General features: G+C 27.8%; 1 protein-coding gene across 1 annotated transcript; it reads left to right on the forward strand.

Annotated features, from left to right (window-relative positions):
* Positions 1–509: 509 nt before the first annotated feature.
* On the forward strand, positions 510–8842 carry LOC146719748 (uncharacterized). The gene is made up of 8 exons (XM_085489569.1): positions 510–722; positions 805–853; positions 2546–2608; positions 2728–2865; positions 3277–3438; positions 4567–4864; positions 6341–6495; positions 6573–8842. Exons 2-8 carry the CDS (start codon positions 806–808, stop codon positions 7728–7730), a joined length of 2022 nt encoding a protein of 673 aa, XP_085345695.1. The 5' UTR covers positions 510–722; position 805; the 3' UTR covers positions 7731–8842.
* The last annotated feature ends 3640 nt before the right edge of the window (positions 8843–12482 follow it).

Here is a 12482-nt window from a genome sequence, read left to right on the forward strand (position 1 = left end):
CTAACGTCATAAATGTCAAAATGACGTCATTTTGATGTCTAATTACGTCATTCGACATTGAATAAATATAACATATGTTTATTGTTATTACCCAATCTTGATTATTATTATTGTTGTTGTTGATATTATTGTTATTATTCTTCTTGTTATTATATTGTTATTGCTGTTACATTGTTGTTGTTATTGTTGTTATTATCTAACCTTGATTGTTATTATATTATTATTGCTGATATTATTATTATTGTTGTTGTTGTTACCCAATCCTGATTGTTATTGTTGCTATTATTGTCATTGTTAGTCATATTATTGTTCTTGTTATTATTGTTATTGCTGTTGTTGTTATATGGCCTTATGCTTCATTTAGACGTCAGTTAGGCCAGATCTACAACAGGTGTAGTAAGCTCTAAGCTTTAAAAAATTCACCAATCACAGTCAAGAATGAGGGGAATAATTGACTGTGATTAATCAATTTCTTAAGGCTTAGAGCTTACTTCATCTATTGTAGACTCGGCCTTAGAATACTCTAATAAATTTGATAAATTTCGAAATGGGTTATCGCACAATGTAAACACCTACGTAGTCCAAGCCCAGGTGTACTTGAATGAATGAACTGCACTTATTGTTAGACGATCTTCGATGCGAGACACTTCGCTCTTCTTTCTCGTGATGGCGATCCCAAGTTGACATTATAAAATACCTGCGAGAGTGGTCAATGATAAAATGTAATTATATATAAACGAACTTCTGAAATACCTATTCTTTCATTTTCAGTATACATTCAGCTTTAATATTTTTAATTTTAAGCATGGACATTGTGGAGAACGGCGTAGGCCCGCTGGACCCGCGAATACAGGTAAAATTCATTTATTTATTATTAAATTATTATTATTAACTTAATGTCTTGTTCAGATCGTGATTGATTTTAGCTGTTTGTAGACAGTTTATCAGCTGAATAAAATGATTAAGTTAGAAATCAAATATTTTAATATCACTAGAGTAATCAAAGGATCAGTTTTAAATTAATCGATCAAAACTAGCCAAAATTTTTATATGGTCGAAACGTCGTAATTTTTAATAAGTAAAAAGTTTTGACTAGCTTTAGTCGATTAATTTAAAACTGATCCTTTGATTAAGTTAGGTTATGTTTTGACAGGCGACTGACTCCGCCTGGTACATTGTCCTATTTTGCTTTCACTTTTCTTTGCGTGAATATGTAAGAGTGAATCCGATTGTTTGAATTCTTCGTTGCGACAATGCGTTATTAAAAAAAAATTACAAAAATTATTTTATAAGCAAGCTATTTAATTGAGGCAATTAAGATTTTTATATATATATATATGCTTTGTTTTATATTGTTTTATCTAAAGCTAAAGAAAAGCTTTTCAACAAAGACTTGAAAAGTTTCTTTCTAGTTAAATATTTAGCGTAAAATAATCTTAGATTTTGGAGTAAATACACTTAGTCGTAATTTTCGCGTCAAAAATACAAATTTTTGAAAAGTAAAAATTGTCGATAAAAAAGTATAAAATATCTCATGAACTATTCACTTTTTGACTATCCTATCTTTATAAATTTTTTGCAGCATATTACAAGGATTTATATAACATATAAAAAAATTTTGATTTATATAAAAAATACAGTGCATTTAAAAAATTCAAGGTGATTTTGTTTTGATCTTGATAACATCACTGATAAGATCCAAAATAAAGAGGTCTTTTTAAACCCTACTACTTTTATTTAAAACAGTGTTCTATAAAATTTATATTTTTCGAGAAATTTTTCGAAATTGGTATTGTTTCCTCATCCTATATATGCAAAAGAATATTATCCCAGTAAGTAAGAAATATTTAATCAACATTTTAAAATATTGATTTTATATACATTTTCCAACATTATGATATAATGTTTTATAAATATGTTTAAAATATTATTAATAAATATTTAAGAAAATATTTTAACTAATGTTTTATAAATGTTTTAAAAATATTATTTAATAGCATATTGTTCTCAAAATATTATTAAAATATTTTAAAAACGTTAATTTCAACATTACCGAAACCTCTAAATTGATGTCAAGGTTTATTCATAATGATGTTGCATACAATGTTAAAAACTACATACTTGATAACAATAATAACGTTGTAACAATGATTTTTTGCTTACTGGGATATAAATGTTAAAAAATATGTAGGATTAATACATATACCCAGATAGCCACAGTAATTATTATGACATCATTTTGATGGCAAATGATGCATTTTGAAATCATATATGTATATATATATACATATATATTTAATGTTAAATATATTTGCAATTTTCTATTTAGTCATCTTTAATGCTTAATAACTCTTTTTACAGTATTGAATGATGAACAATATCTTTTATTTATTTATTTTTTTTAAATTTTTACATGAGAAGAAATTGCTTAAGTATATTTTTATTAAAATCTAAGAGCATTAAGAGAGTATTCTAAACTAAATGTTTGTTGATATGTGATCTCTTTTGCATTTCAAGTTACAAACTAAAGATTTGTGTCTTTTAGATTGAGTTGGAAAACTTGAATAATGCGACAGATGATATAAATAAATTGGAGACTGAACTGAATGTAAGAGAAATAATATTTTATTTATAGAGTAAAATATAAATATAATATGCACAATAACAATATTTAGATAAAATATACTAATAGTAATATTAATTTATGATTGTTAAATTTATTTTTAGGAAGCTCACACTGCCTTTAGACAGCTTCTTTCCGATACAACAAGAAGGCTGAAAGAAATTGCTGATAAGCTTGGTACTAGCTGTATTGAAAAGGCAAGATGTTATTACGAAGCATCTGAGATGTCTCGTCAAGCTCAGGTATAAGAATATATTCTAATTTTATTATTTTATAAAAAAGCTCGAATAATAGTATAAAATTGAATAATGAAAATAATGAAAAACTGATAATTGTATAAAACTGATTTATTTTTTCAGTAAATGGCTGAAACAATAAGTAAATTTTTTTATACAATAATATAATTTTCAGTATATTATTTTTCAAGTTTTTTAAAAATTACATATACATGTATAATATATACAATTTTGTTTTATTCTTTTTATTTTCAGAACACTATTTTTAATAATAATCTTTATATTATAGATTAATACCTATTATTTGGTGTGTATTAATGAATTTAGAATTGCAACTAGATAAAATTACAATATACATATAACCAGTTGAACTATTATGTAAATGAAACAAGGAACATATTTGCGCTCAATTTGCAGGTGCAATGTCAGCAACAGGCTCAGCTATTTCAAAGAGCCAGCGAAATTCATGCAGCTGCGAAAGAAACAGTTGCTCTGGCTGAAGCACGATTCATGTCTCATCAGCATGAGTGGAATTTTGATCAAGCATGGCAGGATATGCTCAATCATGCCACTATGAAGGTCAGACTAAAATGTACTTCATATGCTTATTTTATTTATATGTTAAAATTAATTTAAACATAACTGATTTTTATTAATTAAGGGGATCCCTCTCGATTTCTGTTTTATCGACGCAGTCGTATATTTTCGTATTTCTAGTATATCTTTTTTTTAATTTGATAAAATTAAAAATGCTTCTCTACAATTGCAATATATGCATCAATAATCCCAGGAAAACTCGATTCGATATGAAAAATGAGAAATAACAGTTTTTCTTATTCATTTTTATTTCGATTTGACATCTCGAATTACAGACGAACTGTCAATTTCATTATAATATGTGCTTTATATAAAACATATGCACTTTGTACGAATAAAAATGCACATTCCCTAGGATTAGAGGACACAAAAGAAAGCACTGTTATCCTCTAAACCTAGATTAGAAGTCTAATAAAAATTTGTAATTAGAAATACGATTTGTACGTATGTGTGCGTGCGTTGTGTATACGTGCATATGTTTTGGATATGTGTGCTGCTATTTTGTCGGAGTTTGTCATTTGCTAAGGGATCCCCTTAAGTATCAAACTAAGTTTCCTCGCTGATGAAGTGAGTTGAAATGTTCACGAAACGTTGGAATCAAACAAAAAGTCTATATGTGGTTCAAATCCGAAAACCAATTCTAATAGTCGTGTATACCGCGAAAGCCTTAAATATAATATAATATAATATAATATTTGATATTTTCTAAAAATATGATTATACCATTCTAAAGAATATAAAACAAATATTTTTGACAAAGTAATATATTTAATATATAATATTAATTTAGTAATCAAAGTTATTAATGAAACTGAAATTAAATATAATAATAAACATTTTATACTTGTATTTTGCATTACGCTAACTTTAATTTTTTCACCTTTTATTCTCATTTTTATCAAAATTTATTATATGTATCTAATTTGAAATGGCCATCAGTTATTAAACTGCAACCAATTTTTTTATTTGAGTTTGAATATTTTGGATCAAAATTAGATATTATATGACCTTCTATTGCTATAAAAGAATATATATCAATTGATTTTTATGATAGACGGAGATACAGACGTATAATAACGAAGAGATGAAATTATCATCTCTCTTATGTAGGTCATGGATGCGGAAAATCAAAAAGCCGAGTGTGGCCGGGAACATTACAGAAGAGCGATGTTGTTTCACGACGCCGAGAAGAAACTCGCGCAATTGGAGGAGAAGCATCGACGGGCAATAATAAAAGCACGACCATATTTCGATGTAAAGGTTCAATGCGATCAGATGTTAGCAACACAGAAGGAAAGAGTGGAGTATCTCCAACAAACCGTTAAAGAAGTTAAACGTAATTATGCAACCAGCCTCCGGACGTTGGAGAACATCAGTAATCAGATACATCAGCAACGAAGGGATTATGGTAATTTGAGAGAAATACAATAATAGATTTTGGAAAAACAAGAATAGGATTTTTTGCTTCCTCAGAGAGAAAGCTTTGTTTTCATGAAAACATTTTTTTCCATATTTCTATGCCAATGTGTTCAGTATGTTTCAAAACGTCGAAAAACCACATTTTATAAAAATGTCCGTATGTATGTACCCACCTATTTCTTTTTAATTTAAATATTTCAAAAAGTATTTTACTTACAGAGAGAGAGTGCGCCAATTTGACATACGAGTAAAGCAATAGAACGCTTTTATTCACTGTCATTTTTATAAAAATTTGTACAGTGTTTTAAATTTTAATGCAATTTGAATTTTTCAAAAAATGTTTGTGGTTACTTTAACGTCCGTAAATTTTAAGATATCGGGCTAAATTTTTTTATGTAAATAGACTATCATTAAAAGATGGTTGGTATTGAGTTTGAGGAGAATCAGTGAAAGGATTTATTTTTTTTTTAATTTTGAATTTAATGAAAATTGTGGTTGCATTAACTTCCGTAAATTTAAAGAAATCATAATAAATTTTTTTACATAGATTATTATTAATGTTTGATATTGAGTTTGGCGATGATTGTTAAAAGGATTTTAGGTTTAAATTTTTAAGAAATATGCATTTTTTAAATTTTGGAAATTTTGAGATGTCGAGCTTAATTTTTTTAATATAAGTAGACTAATATTAAAGGATGATTAATATTGAATTTGGCGATGATTGGTAAAACGGTTTATCTTTTATAAAATTTTTAAGAAATTCTTTTTTTTTTAGAAATGTATGTAGTTCTTTTAACTTTCGTGAATTTTGAGATATTAAATATTTTTATATAAATAAAGTATCATATTAATGATATTTGGTATTTAATTTGACAAGGATTAATGAAGAGTTTTTTTATTAAATTTTTAATTTCAAAAAATATACATGCTTAAACATTCGTAAGTTTTGAACTATCGATCTTACATAAAATAGTCATTAAAATATAAAATTGAATTTGTGGAGAATTTGTAAAATGGTTTATTTTTTTTAAATTAGAATTTATTTTAAATGTAAATTTTTAATTTGAAACATTTGGATAAAATATCATTGAAGAATGATTAATTTTGAATGTGTTGTGAATTGGAGAATGTGAATTCTTTTAATTGTAAATTTTCGAATTTTTAAATATGATCATTAGCATAGAAATCTTAAAAAAAATTTTTTATGAAAAAATTGGAAATTTTGCACATTACTTCCTTACCATTTTATTTCGTTTATTAAGATGTTTTTTCAATTATGCTTTCCTCATAGAGGAAGTTTGACTTGCACATTGTTTTCATATCATTTTATTTTGTGCAAGTTAAGCTTTCTTCATGAGGAAACCATAATTAAAAAACCATATTAATAAGCTAAATGAAACGATGAGGAAACAATGTGCAAATTTTCAATTTGTACAATTTTTTTCTTAAAACATTTATATTCCAGATATAGTAGCTAATGGACCACGAGAACCTGGCGTTGGGGCCGAGTTAATAGGTTCAGATACATGTCAGAAGTACGAGAACGCGTTCAGCAATTGTAAAATATCTCCGGTTAGATATAATCAAAGTGAAAGCAACGAAAAATCGCACGATATCAAAGTTAGTAAACTACATGATCCTGTATCTCGACTGAAACATTTAAAATGACCAATTTCTATCATTTCTAAAATTTACAGAAATTCTGTCGTCTTTCGACGAAGGAGAACCCGGAACATATCGACAAGAGATCAGTGGATGGCAGCGAAAGCAGATTCACGCAGTGGGAGTTGGAGCTGCAAGCTAGTATGGAGAAATTAAATCGCTTATCCTTCGGAAACTCATCCTCGCTTGTCCGCAAGCGGGACGCGCAGAGTTCTTCCGATTTACGGGACGCCATCGACGTCGGCGACGTGAACAATTTCTTATCCGCCGAAATAAGGCATAGTTTAAGTCAATTTTCAAGCTCGGCCAAAGATTCGGAGAAAAATCTCGAGAAGAATGAACCTGTCGATGGCAGACCGACTTCGCACTTGCAGAGATCATACTCGATGATCAATTCGATGATGCTGACGTTGCAAGATGCTTCGAAAGTATCCGCTTCAACGAGCAATACTTCAAGATCACTGAACGGCAGTCCGGTGAATAGAAGTACGTCGAATTTCAAGAATAGGAGTGTCACGAGGAAAGCAGAGAACACAGATGCGTTGAAATATGTGCCAAATAAAATGTGTCAATTCGACATTCGGAATAGGAAAGCGCAGAGCAGCTGGAATATTAACGATTGTTCCATTGATGATGAAGAAAGAAGAAATAAATGTGACGATACAAGCCGAGACGAACAACTTACGAATCCATTTTTCAAGTTTCTGCCTAAAGAGCCTACTTCATCAAAAGAATATTGTTCTCCCAATTCAGAGACTCGTTCTGTAACGTTTCCCGGCATTAGCCAGCATCTTACGAACTCGCAAACCGATATCGCACGATCCAGTTCTAATACCTTACACAAGATTACATCGTACAGTGCCAATTCCAGTCCGATGAAGCGGAAGACTCTATTAATACCGTCCGCCAAATCCTCGGAAAAATCTGTTCCCAAATGTTCTCAGTTCGCTGAAAAACGTCCGAGTATTAAAGAGTTGCCGTTGCTATCGTTTTTTGGATCGTCGTTGTCGACGAACAGAGGCAAAAGTTGCAGCATGGTCGATCTGGATGGTAAACAAAATCTAAAGACGCTGCTGGATAATTCGCGTTTACGCAATATACAAGCGATCAGCGTTGAAAGATTGGCTAACGTAAGACACAAATTGGTAAATAATTATCCAGAGATAAAGAAGACGGACGAGATTGAGAAATAAGTACAATATAAGATTAACGAGATGGGATTAAGTATATTTACAAGTAGGTTCGAATTTCTTTGAACAAAAAAAAAAACAGTATTTTTATGGCTTCTACATTCTCGCCGTGGCCATGGATTGTGACGTTAGAGGTGAGAAAGCACAAAATTTTTAAATGCCATTTTTAAATAAAAAGATATTTCGATTAAATACTATTTTGATGGTTTTAGCACATTTTTAAAATATCTCAAAAATTTTTCCTTTGATAATCAATCAACAACCATAAAATGATTGTGATATACTTTGTAATGTGCAAAGATCAGAGCCATTTTACAGCTGTTGATTGATTATAAAGAGAAAATGATAGTTTTCGAGGTATTTTAAAAGTATACTAAAATGCTGTTTCATCGAAATATTTTTTTATTTCGAAATAGCATCTAAGAATTTTTGTATTACACGTGCAGGCAATGTGGCACTTTCGGTGTAGGTTTTCTGTGCCGAAAGCGGCCGATTTCCCCCGCCGCCATCTAGCGGCGACGCGGTGAGTGAATAAGCCGGTTTTAAAGCCATTACGGCTGAGCCGCGTTAAAAGTCATTGTATACGGCTCAAGCCGTAGGAAATGTATTGAAACCGGCTATTCCCCCACCGTGCCGCGGCAAGATGGCGGCGTGCGATCGGCCGCCTCGCGCACAGAAAACGCGCCGAAACAGCCACTTTGCCTGCACTTGCAATACAAAATAGTATGTGTATCAAGTGCGGATTGACAATTGTTCACTCGTGTGGGGTGGTCGCACTCGCCTTCGGCTCGTGCGTCCATCTCCCGCACTCGTGACCAATTGTCAACTTTCCGCACTTGATACACAATATACTATTGTGTTTTCTTGGCTCTGACGTCACAATTCCAATATGATCGGAGCCAGGAGCTTCAAGTACACTCGAATCTGGATCAAATGTATTTCAATTTTTTATTTTTTTTTAAATTTTACGTTGCATCAAAATTTTTTTGTATAAAGCAAAAATTAATTTTTATATATTGTTTTTATTATAATTAAAAACTTTTACAAACAAGAAGTATAATGCAAAATATTTAATATATATGATAGTATATATATATATATTAATATATATATATATATATAGCAATATATAGTACATGTATAGTATATATATATTATATATAATAGTATAGTATCTATACATATATTATATGTAATAAAGTATGTATAAATAGATTTTTAATTTTAAAATTCGAGTATTATTTCTGAAAGAAACGATCCTTTACGATAGAAAGTACTATTTCAGACCTTGCAGGTGTAATCTCGATCTAAAATTCGAATATACTCCTCTAGATTTGATTACTTCGCAAGTATATGAAATAATACAATACATATGAAATATTTGATTTTTATAAATATTATTTGATTTTTTTTCTAGAAAAATAAAATTGATTATTGAATTTGATTCGCATTTTTAAGATTTTATTTTACATATTAAACTTAATCCCATCCCTAGATAAGATATAGATTACTTGTGATAAGCAATTTCTGTATTTAACATGTAAGTAAGGAATTGTTAATTATTCATTAAAAGAATTCATACGTCTCATATGCAATAAAACATTGCAAGCGGAAGTGCCGTAATTTAAATGACGCATTCTCGCGTTTCTGAGTTATAAAAATCATTTTTCGAGCTTTACTCTATTATTGTACAATAGTTTTAAGTGTGCTGTTATTAATTTATGATAAATATATTGTATTATATATAAATCTTTATGGATTAACTATATATATATATATATATATATATATATATATTAATATTTTACTTAATATAAAAAATTTAATCGCGATTAAAGATGTTCGAAAGTTATTATTGAAGAAATCAGAGACAATACAAATTAATTAAAAATATAAATCTACGCGATCATTTGCAATTAGGCAATGTTGTTAAAAATCGATGTATCATATCATTTATCATTTTTTAATTTTTTAACATGTGCTTTTTTTAATAAAAACACTTAACAAGTTGAGTTGTGCAATTTATTTTGTATTATTACATGACTTGCAATTACTATATCACAATATATTTATTAATATAAAAAATTATTCATTTAATATATTTATTATTAAATTAGCGATGATTTTATATTAAATATATTTATAAAGTAGATGCTGTTTTCTTTACAAACGTGGCATAAAAAACTTTCTTAACAGTAATTATTAGCTTAATTTGCTATAATTACTTCTAATCTATATATATAAAGATTGGATATCATAAATAAAATAGATATGCCCCCCTCTCTCTCTATCACGGATATATTTCACCTAAACAGATATAGACATTGCAGCGGAATACATATTGATTATACAAACGCATGTAAGGTTGATGACTTTTTATTGCGTATCGTCTTGTTTTAATGTAAAGAAATATAGTTAAGATTAAGAATGACTTATACAAGACATGCTAAAAATAGGCTAATGAAGTCAGCAATTGCGGCTAAACTCAATAAAAATAAATTTAATTATTTTTAAAAAATATGAGATTAATTTTTATTTTTGTTATTATATTTATTATTATATTTATTATTTATTTTATTATATTATTATTATTTTATTAATTATTCAGATATAATTTAAGTGTATAATATATTACAAAAATATTAAAACTTTTTTATTAAATATAAAATAATTGAATATGAAACATAATATTTTAATAAATTAATTTTCAAATATTAATAAATTTAAATAATAGATTTGTATTCTTTGCCAGAGAGAATTTAAAAAATAATAAGGAAATTAATGATTAGTTCGACCATACTGGCTCTTATTAATATTATTCGTCTTTATTAGATATGAAGTACACAAATCTGTACTTCATATCTAATAAAGGCGAATAATATTATAAGAGCCAGTATGGTCGAACTAATCATTAATTTCCTTATTAATAAATTTAATTAAATATAAATTTAACGTATAAGACGGGCAACAAGAGCCAAATCGCGGATGACAATGCGTTGTCCTAACGAAACTAAATAAATTTTTTCGTTAGAATTAAATACCGGTGCACAAGGCACCAAATTTTAACTTGGACACGGCCAAGATTTTAAATATGAAATAATCTCATATTTTGAGATTTAATTTCAATACCCCGTTAAAGGGGTATTGAAATTAAATCTCAAAATATGAGATTATTTCATATTTAAAATCTTGGCCGTGTCCAAGTTAAAATTTGGTGCCTTGTGCACCGGTATTTAATTCTAACGAAAAAATTTATTTAGTTTCGTTAGGACAACGCATTGTCATCCGCGATTTGGCTCTTGTTGCCCGTCTTATACGTTAAATTTATATTTATATTACAGAGCCTTGTTAAAACTCTTAAATTTAATTAAATTTAAAAAATTAGAATTAAGGTATACTTTTGCCAGGGTAAGTTAATAATTTTTTAAAACTAAGTTAAGTTGAAGTGAAGTTATAGTTGCTTATAAAATTAATTTAGTTAAGTTAAAAGTTGCATAAACAAAAAATTAACTAAGTTAAAGTTAAGATTACATTAACTGAAGTTAAATCAAAAGTTCGTTTTTAAAAACTATTCTCAGCAAACACCAAGTAACAATTATATACCTGTTAGTTATAATTATGCAATATAATACGTGTGTTATATTGCATTTACATTGTTGAGTGAGAAATTATAACTAACAGTTATATAATAGTTACTTGGTGTTTGCTGGGTTATTTATATAAAATTAGAGTTTTGTTTGTTAATTTTTTTAAAATTTATAACAACAAATAACAAAGAAATTTTGATTTTTATATAAAAATATATTTTTTGGTAATTATATACAATTGATGACAAATGAACATAAAAATAAATAATATTTTAATTTAAAAATAATACGTTTATAATTTATAAAAAAACAATAATCGTATTCACTCAAAAAAATTTAACTAATTAAATTAGAAAAAAAGTTATTAAATTTAAGGTCAAAAATAACTAGCAGTAGAAGTTAAAAATTAATACATTTTAAATTAACTAAATTAAGTTAAAAGTTATTAATAGTTTATATTTTAACTTTTTTTAACTTTTTGATTAATTAACTATAGTTATATTTATAATCAACCCTGACTCTTATCGCTATTATTAAAATAAAATAAATAAAGTTAATTAAATAGCTAGTGAATGTAAAATGTAAAACATTAAAATTAAAAAATTAGAAGAACTTAATTAATTTAATAATAATATTTACGAATGTTAGGTATATATAGTATAATGAATTGGATATCTCGGAATTTTCTTACAGCGATGTTCACTTCGATTATTGTACTTTGTTTCTTCTTTGTTTGTTGAGACTTGAGACTTGAGTCAAAATGGCTTCATACATACTTTTGATCTAAATACCGTGCGTACATCGAGCATTTTCCGGCTCTGACGAATATATAAATTCTCTTGGAAAGTAAATTACGGCAAACTTTTGGAGAAACATTCGTCAGTTGGACTTCAATCAATTGTAAAATATTTCACGTCACAGAATCATTTTGGAAATCGAAAAATTTATCTCATCGCTATATTTCTTCTTTTAATTTTATTTAGAGAATAATTAAAAAAAAACAGTTTTCCTTAGGTAAGTTCAGTGAATTATTATGCTTATATTTATATATATACGGTGTTCAGCATATTCAATGACAAATCGTGATTGGTTATATAATTTGGAACTGTTTTCTTATAATTGAAAAATCTATAAATTTACATATTACAAAAATAGACACTCATTGTAA

The sequence above is a fragment of the Nylanderia fulva genome, unplaced genomic scaffold (assembly GCF_048542155.1).
Source record: "Nylanderia fulva isolate GAGA-0341 unplaced genomic scaffold, ASM4854215v1 Scaffold88, whole genome shotgun sequence".
NCBI lineage: Eukaryota > Metazoa > Arthropoda > Insecta > Hymenoptera > Formicidae > Nylanderia > Nylanderia fulva.

Excerpts from the sequence above, each read along its gene's own strand:
- LOC146719748 (XM_085489569.1), top strand. The coding sequence starts at position 806 with ATGGACATTGTGGAGAACGGCGTAGGCCCGCTGGACCCGCGAATACAG. Across the intron at positions 4,865-6,340 it reads TCAGCAACGAAGGGATTATG|ATATAGTAGCTAATGGACCA; the intron begins GTAATTTGAGAG and ends TTTATATTCCAG. Across the intron at positions 6,496-6,572 it reads AAAAATCGCACGATATCAAA|AAATTCTGTCGTCTTTCGAC; the intron begins GTTAGTAAACTA and ends TAAAATTTACAG.